The sequence below is a fragment of the Stegodyphus dumicola genome, chromosome 6, assembly GCF_044657685.1.
Source record: "Stegodyphus dumicola isolate Sdum_Otavi_A_Nest chromosome 6, ASM4465768v1".
Taxonomy (NCBI): domain Eukaryota; kingdom Metazoa; phylum Arthropoda; class Arachnida; order Araneae; family Eresidae; genus Stegodyphus; species Stegodyphus dumicola.
In genome coordinates, this window is record NC_140773.1 from 83345011 (window position 1) to 83358284 (window position 13274).

The window sequence follows — 13274 nt, forward strand, 5'->3', positions numbered from 1 at the left end:
TGACCGTTTCGAGACAGAATGGTGCCAATTGCGAAGTATCTGCTGTAATATCCAAGTTCTGATCTGCTTCCGAGAATTTTAGCACTGGAGCCTGAATTAGTGTCAAGTTGTTCAAATGGCTGTGTCAAGTTGTTATGTCTGCAGTCCACATAATTTTTTTTTTTTTTTTTTTCTTTTCAAAATTAGTAAGCGTTAAATAATTTTCGCAAAGTCTTTTATAAACAATCTGTGATAAGAACACACACCAAGAAACGATAATTTCTTTTTAGTTTTTGGTGGCTACTATTTTTGAATGCTTCACTTCAGTTCCTTATTGGGAAATCTTTATACCCTATGTAACAAAGTTCTTTTGCGACAAATCTACTCTTCAAGGCATTTATTTTGAGGCCAGCTTCTTTAACAGCAAAAATACTTCATTTAAATGTTCAATGTGTTGGTCAGTTGTTTTGCTAGTAATAATTATATCATTCAAGTGCATAAAGTGTACTCTTTCCTAGCCCGAGTTTTAAAAGAATATCCATTGCTCTGTGGAATGGAGTTCCACATAGTCCAAATGGCATCCTTAAAAAGGCATATGCACTGGATTTGGTGATGAATGCCATTTTCTGTACATCTTGGGACTTCACGTCGATCCAAAATAGCCGTAAGTTAAGTTTATAGCTGTTGTGTATTTTTTGAATTCTATATTCCATATGATTTCTTCCATTATTAGCAGCAGGTATATTGGATATTTAGTAATACTATTGAGTTTATGATAATTGACAGCAAATTGCCATGATTTATAGTCCAAAGACAGGTTATTATTTTTCTTATAGCATAACACTACAAGACACGTATGTGGACTTCTTGTGGGGGTAATAATTTTATTTTCTAACATCTCTAATATGTTTCTTGATTATTTCCTCCATTTTATCATATCTGTAGTGCTTAGCTCTTACAGGGGGATTCTTTCCTGTGTCTATTTTGCGGCTCACAATTTGGGTGTAGCCGGGCTTGGAATCAAATAGTTGTGAAAATTTTCATATCAGTATTTCTAGCTTAGGCTTCTCTTCTTTTGACAGATGGCTGAGTTCCATTTCTGGTGCTTGGATTTCCTCTTCCTGTATCTTGTCCATCTGTACCTGTAATGTGGCATCCTAAAAATTCAATTTTGCACCCATCACATGTAAATACTACTGACACTAGCAAATGTTTTACTACTTTGTTCCTCATTTTTAATTTGAACATGCAGACCCACTTTCTGGAGGCATATGCATTGTTTGCCCAGAACAGTGATCATTTCTTGTCACCTTAAACACATGGTATCTCTTAACATTTTTCTTGAAAAAGTTTTGCAAAAAGAAAGCTGCATTTGGCATTTCAGTGCCTAACAAAGCAGTAGCTGGTACATTATTTAACAAAATTAAGATTTCCAGCAGAGCCAAATTCTTGATGACCACTGTATTTAATTTAATTTAATTGTACAGGAACTTTCTTGCATTATGGGTAACCATGAATTTTGTTCTTCCATCCCCTGTTTAATTCTTGTGGGGCTTACTCATATAGTTACAAAGCCAGAACGATTTTTCACCAAATCTTGCAATCGGCAAAACCTTTCTTTTTCTGACCACTATTTTTATTACTACCTCGTACGGTTGCATCCATTTGATAGTACGGATATTGTCTGTTCTGACTACCTTGTGGCTTTGCTGGGGTGGGGATCTGAAAAACTTTGTGGGATGTGGGCAGTCAGCCCTCTATCCATATCCTGTTGTATGCATGCTTTCCTATGATTGCCACTTTCAAACTTTACTGCTAATTGAAATAGATTTCTGAGCATAGTACGATTTCTCACCTCGAAAATGTTCTGAATTAGGGTAGGCAGCGGCGGTACAATCACTCTGACTACTTCATATATGGCCTCTTGTTGTACAACATATTGAAAACCTGAATTTTCCTTAAAATAGATTCGGTCACTTCCTCAACCTTATTCTAAAGCTGTTTATTAGCTGAAAAGTTCATCTTCTAATTTAGCTTGATCCTTTACCACTGGGAATACTTTCATCAGTGCATTTTTAGACATTTCCCACGCTTCACTTCCTGGCTCACTAGCAAGAACTTGCTCATGCCTTTATACCAGTGTAATGCTTAGCCTTTGAAGTTCACTGTGGCAGTTGTAACTTTTGCATTTCCAGAACAGGATATAATATGACATGCAGTGACATGAAATCCAAATGTTCCAAGAACAACATAACGGCACTCTTTCCATCAAAAGTGGCAGCAGGTTTTATAGTGGCCCGCCCACGTGGTCTCGACTATGAAGCCAAAACCCTCCATTGGGTTAACCAATGCTGGTGGAACTTGAAGCCTTGGAGGAGCCAATACAAAATTTTTTGCTGTCTTATGATATGGTTCATAAATTTTTGGGAGCCAAATGTTAAGATTATAGCTAAATTAAAGTTACTTTATTGGCTAGATCTTAACTTGAACCGTGAAGCGACTATTAAGTTCAAACTGTATCAATAATAAAGCAGGTGAAGGGTGGAAAGCTGGAAAGCCTCTTTTATTCAACTCAAGAACTGGATTTACAGTAGACACTCCTGGTGCTTACAAAATTAAACCAATACTTTTGCTACAACTCAGCACAGAAACATAAAATTTAAGTTAAATAATCAGCCGAAGTTGCCCAAAGAATGTTAATATGAGCTGGCTTTTAGCCCTACCACCTTTCTTTCTTTTCACCATCAACTGAACAGCTGGCCCACTGGATTAGGTGTTTTTCAGCCTGTTGGATCGATTAGCCCTACCACCGATGTAGACAATTGGGCAATAAATATGCATGGCTATAAACGATCCTGTTACAATGAGGAGAGGACGTAGAAACTGAAAGCAGGCAACTTCTTGTTGTTTTGGATATTGGACTGTAAAATCAATGATTTGTTGTATAGCTACAAATTAAAAGTAGTTAATATGGATATCTTATGATAGAGTTAAATAAAAAGTTATTTTTTATTGGACTTAAATTTATAGGCAAGCCCTAAAATAAGGCCTCTGCGTTTTATCCATATGCATGAAAAAAATTTTTTCTAATAATTATCATCTGTTATCACTATATAGTGCAGCCTTTGACTGAAGCTGTTCCCCCCCCCTTAGGACATGGTGAACACGTGTAAATGCCAACAACTGTTGCATTGAGAGCATTTTCCTTGGTTAATTTCCTTGTTAATTATATAATAAACTTAGGATATGGTAGAATTACTGAACTATCAAGTGGGAAATTCCAAGTTTGATTTTGCTGAAAGCATTGGACATGTAACATTCAACAGAAACAAAGCTATTATATTTTTAAAACAAGACTGTTCTCAATTAATAAATTTGTTAAGAGAGAATAGTGTTCTTATAAAAGTTTTAAACTACATATATACTATATGTATTAAAAATTTCAGAAGATGCAAGTACTATTAATTGTTGATAGCTGACAACTGAGTCTGATACAGGGGTTCTCAACCAAAGGAATTTCCCCCTTGGTTGAGAACCACTGGTCTAGTACTTAAAATAACTGACTTTAGTTTAAATTCTCAGCTCGCTTCCAAAGCCATTGATTAAAGAATATTTGAAAATACCTAGTCAAAATGATTGTTGAAGAAAATTGCAATCTAGATGATGAGATCTGTATTATTTTCCCCTCATATGCAGGCAATATTACTTTAAATTTTCATACAAATTATTTTTTAAAATTGTATTTATTTAATTGTGCATATAATTTGCTATTTAAGGTGTCATCCTTCATTGCCCACTGCTGTAGAAGCTACTGCTGTAATAGTTAGAGCTGTTATTCAAGATGCTTTATTTGAAAGTAATGCAACTCTTTGTCAAGAAAATGAAATTCAAATGTTTTATGCTATGGCTCTTGTTAGGTAGGAATTTTGGTTATAATTTTAAAATATCAATGAATGTTGATCATATGCATTTAATGTTTTATCTTTTTAATTTTTTTAAATTTTACAGGTTTATAAATTTGATTTTTGAACTTCGTCAGAACTCATTCAATAAAAAAAGATTGTCTGTCATTGCAAAAAGAGTAAGAATTTTTTTAGAACGTTAGACTTTTTATTGTGAAACTCTGACTGCATTTGTGTATACTGTAACATGTATTTATTTAGTTATAAGCCAAAAGTAAATATGTTTAGTTTTTAATTTATTTATTATTGCCTTAAAAATTTTGCACATGAATTTAAAATTGTGGGAAAATGATTAATGCACTGTTTCTCTTCTCCATGACTGTTTCAGAATTTTTTTTGGTCAACCTAGTATATCAGCAATTTATTTAAAGTCTTTAAAATGATAAAATATGTTTAGTTTTTAATTTATTTATTATTGCCTTAAAAATTTTGCACATGAATTTAAAATTGTGGGAAAATGATTAATGCACTGTTTCTCTTCTCCATGACTGTTTCAGAATTTTTTTTGGTCAACCTAGTATATCAGCAATTTATTTAAAGTCTTTAAAATGATAAAATGTTTTATACTTTTTTGAGATCATGGAAATTTGTTAATATAACTGTAATCAAATATATTATAACATATCCTAGACCTGTAATTAAAAACAAAAAAAAACTATCATGATTTTAATTTATATATAGCAAGTACATATACACATATACTGGATATAATGCAAAATTTGGATAATTATGCAAACATATAAATAATATGCTTGAGGAGTTAGAGCTGTGCTGAGCAACACTTGAGCTTTCAGAAATGGCCTATGGAAACTTTACTTTTCATTCAGGTGAAAATAGAAATTGTGATTTGACAACAGGAATTAAATAATACTGTATTTATTTGAATAACCTGTACTGTTTTTTGCAAAATTTCGTAACCAAAAATTGGAGTGTGCAGACACATGAAGTTGCAAATTAGCAAGCAAAGTGTCTTGAAATTTATTACATAAAATTATTTAAAATGAAATGATTATTTAAAACGAAACATTTAAAATAAATCAAAACAGTGAATTTATTGACCAAATTTTGACATTCAGCCTGAGTATTTCAAAATTTCTACATTTTTGAAAACTGTAGTGGTGCGTTCTTTATACAATAAAGAGGTATTCCTAATATGGGGATAAAAGTATTGTTTGTGTATGACAAGTAAAAAAACTTGAATAATCACTGAAAATTTTGGAAATAGGCTCTCCACAATCTGTCAGATGCCTTCTCAGTGATTTTATTCCACCTTTGACGCATGGAAATTTTAGCTAACTGCTTGTATAATATTTGAATCATTCTTTAACACTTCAAGTTTGCTGAAAGGGCGGGTGCAAAATTTTTTCACATTTCAGTGTTATGATGTCCAGCACTGACTTTGAGCTCTTTTTATTAGAGCCAGTAGAGTTATATATCTGCCCCTTTAATTTTTTCCACCTCATACTATAAGTGTAATATAAAGTGTAAAATAAAATAAAGTGTTTTAAAAATTGTGTGTAATTTAATGTTAACTATTTGAAAACTTTTTATTAAACTATATTTTTATTAAACTTTATTATACAATTTATAATTACTTATAATTATTAATTGTTAATTAAGCATACTTAGTTTTATTAAGAGTTACGTTTTGATTGAAGAATTTCTCTTACTAGCTTCTCTTTCCAGGCAAATAATAAATATGTTTGCTTGTACTAATCTGTGTGACCAGTAAGTTTCTAAAATGAAAATCGTTGAAAAATGATTTTTAATTTTGAAAAGCTTGCTAATGAGAAACAAAGTTAAATTAGTTAAAATTTAACAACTGTTTAATTTCTTTTAATTAAAAAAATATATGTTCTTAAATCTTTGTATATATTAAAAGTATTACTTGAAAAAATTATATGAAAAAAATATTTTATTCTGAATATGTGCCAAAAAACAAATTTTATCTCAAAAATTAAAATGTTTTAACACATTTACGTGTTTAATATTGTATTTGTTTCAGTCATATAGAACCTCACCAGTGGTTAAGACTGCTTAAATACTGTTTGAACCCAGGTAAATAGGCTGTCTGCGTGGTTGTTATTTCCCATGTGTAATGTGAATATTAGCCAGTTTTACTTAGAAAATACTCTTCAGAGGCATCCTTCTCCTTTGGCAGATAGTCTTCCTGTACTTCACCATATTCAGATAACATATCTAACCTAACCATTCCATGTGGAATATCAAGTTCCCAGTTTTAGCCCACTGTTAACACAGATACTGCCCAGCCCTCTGTAGTATTTAGTAATACAAAGAAAGGTGGGAGACCCTTTGACACCCCTCGATGTGTTCTTCCTGAAAATGGGGGCAAAACTGCACAATTAGTGAGGTAGGACTACATCTGTACAACCAGTGGTGAAATTCTGGTGTCCTACCCACTTTTACCTGTACTTGTGGAACACAGATGCTGCTCAGGGAGGGTAGTGGTTAGTGATCCCAGAGAAGGCATGGATGCTCCTAAAGGTGTAGTGTCTATGTGCCAAAGGGGCATCGAGCTGAAATTTAGAGGTTGGTGATAGTGAAAGAGAGGTAGGAAGTCATTGGATAACCTGCAGAGGCTTAGCAATTAGTAAGACCCAACAGTACCTAACATGACTACTTGGATACACAGGCGTGGACCTTACTTCAGCCTGTACCTGCAGAGCACAAATTACTGAACAGTACTTATAAGATTACTTCATAGAGTGCTGAGAGGGATCTGTAGATCTTATTTTCTGCAAGAGGCAGTGAAATACCACTTTTATAATAGCTGATACTATCTAAGTGCTTTTATAGGGCTTATAGTGTCACACTTGTCTTGGGTACATAATTAAGCTAGCTAACTTGCAATCTAACTGAGGTTTTACATAGATTCTGTGAGTGAATTATCACCATTTGAATTTCTAACCAAAGAAACATAAATATATGTTAACTCATGACTTATGAGGGTTAAATACAAAGTTTACAAGACAAAAGTACCATCCACCTGTATTTGACTGAAACACAAGTTTCCTTAATAATTAAGTTATAATTTCAAACAATAAAATTTATTTTGAGAATCTCAAGATGCACCTAATATCACAACAGTAAATCAAATTCTGAACATACCAAATCTGTCTTTGTGCTTTTCTGTCTAGGTCGAGACCAGTGGTGAATTTACTAAGAGAGAGAAATTCCATAGGAATGCAATGTCAGTACGAGTACCAAAATTCTCACATACAGCTATTTGCAGTGCTTCTAACTTTATAGGAAAACTGCTTATTATTCAAATCCATAAATTCTTAAATGGGTGAACTTTCTGGTAAAATGAGGCAACTGGGAAAGATGTAAATTAAATAAATATTTGTTAATCAACTCGAACATAATGCCACAGTAGTGTGTAAGGAAATGATCATCAGTCTAAATCAGAGAATATGCCACCTTTTGGATATGAATCATTTTATGACCGTTGAATGACATTTTCTAAGCTTTCTTACATAAAGTAATACATAGTCATGAGGCTTTTAAATGACTCAATTAAATGTATAAAAGGCTTATTAAAGTTTTTTCTTTTTCACTTCATTTTCCATTGTATGAGAATAAATAAAGTATATATTGAAAGAGAGAAAGTAGCATATAAGGAGGGGGTCTTATAATTTTTTAAATAGAAATACGTTCTAGATAAATGCAACAGAAGGAGAAATTATTATTCGCTAAAGATATTTAAAAGTACAGAGAATATGATAAATGTAAAGGGTGATAAATTTTTTTCAGTTAACATTTTCGTAGGTCTGTTAGGTTCTTTCATTTGAAGACATTGCTGCTGGCATTAAAACAGTTGTTCCATTTATGAACCATTGTAAACATATCCTTTTGATGCAAGTCTATTGCAGCGACATCCAACTGGTGACTCATGGGTCATTTATGACTCACGAATTGTTTTTCTCTGGCTAATTTAACACAATTTATTATTCATCGGAGTTCTGAATTTATTTATATTTTTATACTTTTAATTATTGAAGATTATTAAAAAAATATTAAAAATACTTAACCCCAAAAGAATATTGAAATAACTGATGTTTATTATCAGAGGAAACATTTCTATGCATTTACTGAGCATAACATATTGTATGGCCCGCTCAACAACAGGACAGAATTTAAACTAGCCCCTGTGGCATAAATTCTGTGCTGATGATCTTTTGCATTTTTAAAGTCCAGTACAGGTCTTGTGTTTTTGTTGTATTGCAGCAGTTAGCCATTCTGGGAAATTTCAGGTGAACTAAAAATGAAAAGGATCTATTTTTATTAGAATCTACGTTTGTTTCACAATCGTGGGATCATGATGAAGTGCATACTTATGTTGTAAGATTACACCTTTTTAAAATTATCAGGTTAACAAGTACCAAGTATATAGATATCCCACTACATGTACCAGATATAGGTTATACTGCTTTGAATCAGAAATGTCATCAATGTTGCATATAGAACACGTGTTCCGTATATTTCACACAAAATTTTAATACAAGAAAAATACTTTGGAAATTGCATAACCTTTATTATTAGCTTATGAAGCTAATAGTATAATGTAATGCACGTGAACATGTTACTGTTGTCAAATGGAAACATTTTAATTATACGTTAAAGGTATATTTATTTAGATCATTTGCCAAGAACAGAAACATAAAACAGAGAATACATAAAAAGTACAATGATGAAAGTGCAAATACAGATAAGAAAATCCACGCTTAAATCCACTAGCAAGGGACATATTTTGTCAGTTAAAATAAGATGAGTGACCTTTTGAGCATTGTTAAATATTCTTTTTCCCACAGAAAACTTCTAGGGATTCAGTATGCTATTTCTGCATCACTTACAGTATGCAAATAAGAACAATTATGTTGTATTATGTGATGGTGTTAAATAGTTATTAATTAATAAGAATTACATGGTATACTTAAGGTAGAGATTCATGTCAGTAAAACACTTCTAGGATTTGATATTGATGTAAAAATATTTTATTATTAAATTATTTAAGTTTTAAAGTGTGGCTTATTTTGGTTGTAATTTAGACTTCACAAGATATACATTAAAATACAATGTTATATGATTTGTCAGAATTAAGACATATCTTTGTATAATATTTATTAGTTTGTTTGTATAATATTTTATTATTTGTTGATGGCTTTTTCAAAAATTAATCAGTTTGTTTTGATGTAATAAATTTTTTATTTTGTGTTAAGTTCTTTTGATTTTTCTTAGCTGCGTATTCCTGCATGGATAGTAGAATTGAGAAATTTTGCAACACATTCGTATCTACCATCATTGCCAGTTTTGCGTAAGGGTGCAAAAGCTGCTTTGGATTACCTTAATAGAACCTTTTGGAGAAAAGAAGCAAAACATGTGCAAAGCATTGTGAAGATACCTGATACAGAAGATATAGTTGAATCTGTAGTTAGAACTATAAAAGAGTTTCAAGCACAACAATATCATGTAAGACTACTTTTAAATTATCTTGGATGTATATTTCTGTTCTTCAGATTTCAGAAGCTGATATCTTTATGAGATTTGCTATTACTGTTCTTTTTATTGAGTTTTTTAACATTGTTGGTATACTATACTCATCAGATTGGAAATTTGGGGAATTTTTGTTGATGAAACCTTTTCTTTTATTATAGGAATGTTGAGTCTGTTGAAGAGTTATTTTGAATTTTTATGAAAACAACAGTTTTCTGAGAATTCTTCCTATAAATTCAATACTAGTTTCAAATGAACAATTAATTAAGTCTATTTTTAATTTTAAAACCCCAACACATGTCACAGAACTTCAAATGACACTCAGAAATATTTCATCCTGAAACATTGTGTGACATCAGGTTTATATTAGAAAACTTCCTGGTTTTCTAAATCGAAAACAGTGTCCACGATAACCAGAAAGTGATCAAGGAAAGAACCCTCACTGGCGTTACTGATCACGTCAATATATACATTATTTAAAATTACATTCTATGTAAAGTAAATATATTATATACCAAAATATAATGCCTGTGTCATTATATATAATGACCATTCAAGGCATTATATATAATGACCTATTAAATCGAATAAGAAAAACAAAAACGCTGGCTCTTTCCTGAGAAATGCTAGCAAGACGCATTACGCGTCGAGAAAGCTGATAATCTTTCCCCTTCTGTAATAATGTTGCAATGTTACTTTTTAATTAACCAAGAAAGCTTATGTTAAATTTCAAAATAAATAAGGGAAAAATAAATAAATAAAAAATGAAAAGTAAAGAAAATCCTAACAAAATAAACAAAAATGCCCTTTAATTCACAGGTGCACTTATAAACAGTCATGATTTCCAGTTTGTTTATTTCAATAAATCTCTCAAAACCAGAAGCACAAAACAGAAACTAATGCCAGTACATGAAGGTCAAATGCCGTATGAATCAACCTATGCAAAAACAATTACCACTTAGCTCCATTTACTAGCTTTTAAAAATTCAAATAAATCGTAGGAGTCGAATCGTTGCGTTGCGTATGCGCGATGCTGGTCCTGAACGGGTTAAATATGCTACAGTGGGAAACAGAAAGGGAAATGTCACTTTTACCTTCATAACTGCTGAGAAGTTTCAGTGTTAATGTTACTAGGTTTAGTTTCAAGGTCATGTTACTAGGTTTAGTTTTAAAGTTATGATGTTATTGCATCATAAGGAAATCTACTACACCTTTTTTTTTTTTTTTTTTTTTTTTTTTTTAAATTTCATAAGTTAATAAACATTTTTCTCAGCATTCTTAAAATTCTAATACCCCCCCCCCCCCCGCAAAAAAAAAAAAAAAAAAAGAGAGAGATCTGTTTGTTATAAAGATGTAAAATTTTCAGTGATTATGAAAAATTCTTCACTCTCTTTTAAAATAAAGATGATTAAAGAAAAATATTAATTAGGTAACTTTCTAGAATTATTTTTAAAATTAAACATGCATTTCTAAGCTTTTATTTAACTTGTTCATGTCATTTTTCACTACGGTCAAATCTTTGCATTCCATTTTTCAACTATTCACAGAACTGGCATTTTGCGCCCACACTCATGAATTATAGTAGGATATAGTGGAGAGATTTTTTTTTTTTTAATTTAACATTGACATCATATTTTGCAAATATATCCACTTGATGAACAAACTATCTGAATTTTACTGTTCTCCACTGTTGAATAAAGTGGAAAAATATTTTAAATGAACTTTATACAAGATTTTAATGGAATTTCTGATTTTCTGGCGAATTTGCTTAATTTTTTTCGATCATTTGCTGTAATGGAGTTGTTGGAAGTAACAGAATGATTATTCATTGTTGAAAAATAACTTTTCTATTTAATAATTTGATAAATAACATCTTATAAAAATAAAAAATAAAAAACAAAGTTCAACATTAACCTTTTCGCGACAGCGCACCTTTGTTTAAGATGCTCGTGCGGGACGGAAGGGAATCGAATGCAGTCACCATACAGGACGGAGGTTTAAGCACTAAGAGCACCTTCTTTTCATCTTACTTAATTTAAAACAAAGGGTCTTTTACACTCTTCGCAAGTCTCTGCCGTTGCTTAGATCATAGCGATAAGTGTCTTAATGTCTACACAGAGTTAAACAGTTTGTATGATAGCAAAGAAAGTAAAACTCTAGACAATGTATATTTTTGTGACAAAATATGACATATATGATCTGTATTTATTTGTTGACTAATATAACAGGGTTCGTAGCGGTCCTTACAAGTGCTTGTAAGTCCTTATATTTGAAAATAAAATATAAAGGCCTTTATAGGTGCTTACTTTTTCTTTAAAGCCCTTATTTTTTTGTTTTTAGTGCTTATTTTTTGCTTTTAGTGCTTTTTTTTTAATGAACGCGCATTTTTCCCCCGTACCAAACCGAAACTAAATAAACAACTTTTCTTCCTTATATGGAACGTCAGATGGTGAATCATACTCCCGGAAATAGCTTTTCCCCCTTTCACTGCATTAACGTAACGTATGGTGCGCGCGAGAGTACAGACAGGTGCACTATTGGTCAAAGAATTGCGAAAACCGTAAAAAATTTCGCTTCATTCGGTATTCTTTTCCTCCCACCCAATTACTACACCCATTTGAATTTCTATCAAGATTTTAATAATTTGCATTCTCGTTCCGCATGGTCAGTTCATATTCGTGTTTATTATGATCGTTATGCTTATATTATGAGCATATGTATGAACATTTATAGTGATATAGTTGCAGTAGCTGCTGAAGTGTAGATAAACTTCCAAAAGTGGGTGTATTTGTACACAGATTAGCTTTCTAAGGAATAATATTCGGAATGGCTTAATTAAAAAGAAAGTAATCAAATAGTCAATTTTTTTTTTTTTTTTTTCCAATACGTTATACAGTACGGAGGTTGGGAGTTTCTCCCCTTTCACCGCAAAATCTCTAATATTGAACCAGCGGACTTTTTTTTTTTTTTTTTTTTTTTTTTTTTTGTCACTGTCCAATCTGGATTGAATAGGACTAAAAGTTTTTGCGGTCTACCCAACCCAAGTGAAAAGTGATTCTATCCGGAAATTTAAGGCAGTCTGTTCAAAATTAGAATCAAAAACACCCCAGATTAGTAAGTCTCTTTCTTCTCCTTTATTTAGTTCTGTATTCTCCAAATACTGGCAGCTGTTGATTCCGATTATGTAATATCACGTATGGAAGAATTACGCTGCACGTATTGCGCAATAATGTTTGCTGTGTTTTGCAGAGATAATTAATTTTGATGTTCAGTCTGAGATTTATTTATGAACACTTAAAAGAGTTTTACTGTGCTTTCTAAGCAGAATATTTCTCAGTTCCGTTGGTCTATTTTTATATGATGCACATATCGAAATGTCAAAATCATTTATTTAGCCAAGAAATCTAAAGAACGGCTACAATCTCTCCCCCCTCTTCCTCTTTTTCCAGTTACGCTCGACTATACGGAATATTCGGCAATTTCCGAGTATGCAGGTTAGTTAAGCTTTTACTGTTAAAAGATGACTGCATGAAGCAATTTCCCGTCTCCTGATTTCAGAAATGTTCCTCTTTTTTACTTAAATTACTTTGCTTGAAATATATGTTAAGAGAAAACTGTTATGCAATGAAAATTTAGAAAATGTTCAGAATTTTGATTTAAGTTAAATTATTTAAATATTAATATGAGTGGGAAAATGTATTTATTATTAGGTGACAAGCAAATACAATTAATATGGCTTATTATTATTTATTTTCTATATTTGGAACTTAAAGTTCATCATTAAATCTTGTAATATAGTTTAGTTCTGCATAGTTTTTT

The 13274-nt window shown here is 31.6% G+C and overlaps 1 protein-coding gene across 5 annotated transcripts in view; it reads left to right on the plus strand.

Moving 5' to 3' along the window:
• The window catches only part of LOC118183211 (ribosomal biogenesis protein LAS1L), a 163453-nt gene that overhangs the window by 30440 nt on the left and 119739 nt on the right, over positions 1-13274 (plus strand). For all 5 annotated transcript variants that reach the window (XM_085818617.1, XM_085818615.1, XM_085818616.1 and 2 more), the window contains 3 exons: positions 3756-3896; positions 3988-4060; positions 9201-9431. In XM_085818617.1, coding sequence (XP_085674743.1) covers positions 3756-3896; positions 3988-4060; positions 9201-9431 — 445 coding nt within the window. The remainder of the gene's footprint in view (positions 1-3755; positions 3897-3987; positions 4061-9200; positions 9432-13274) is intronic.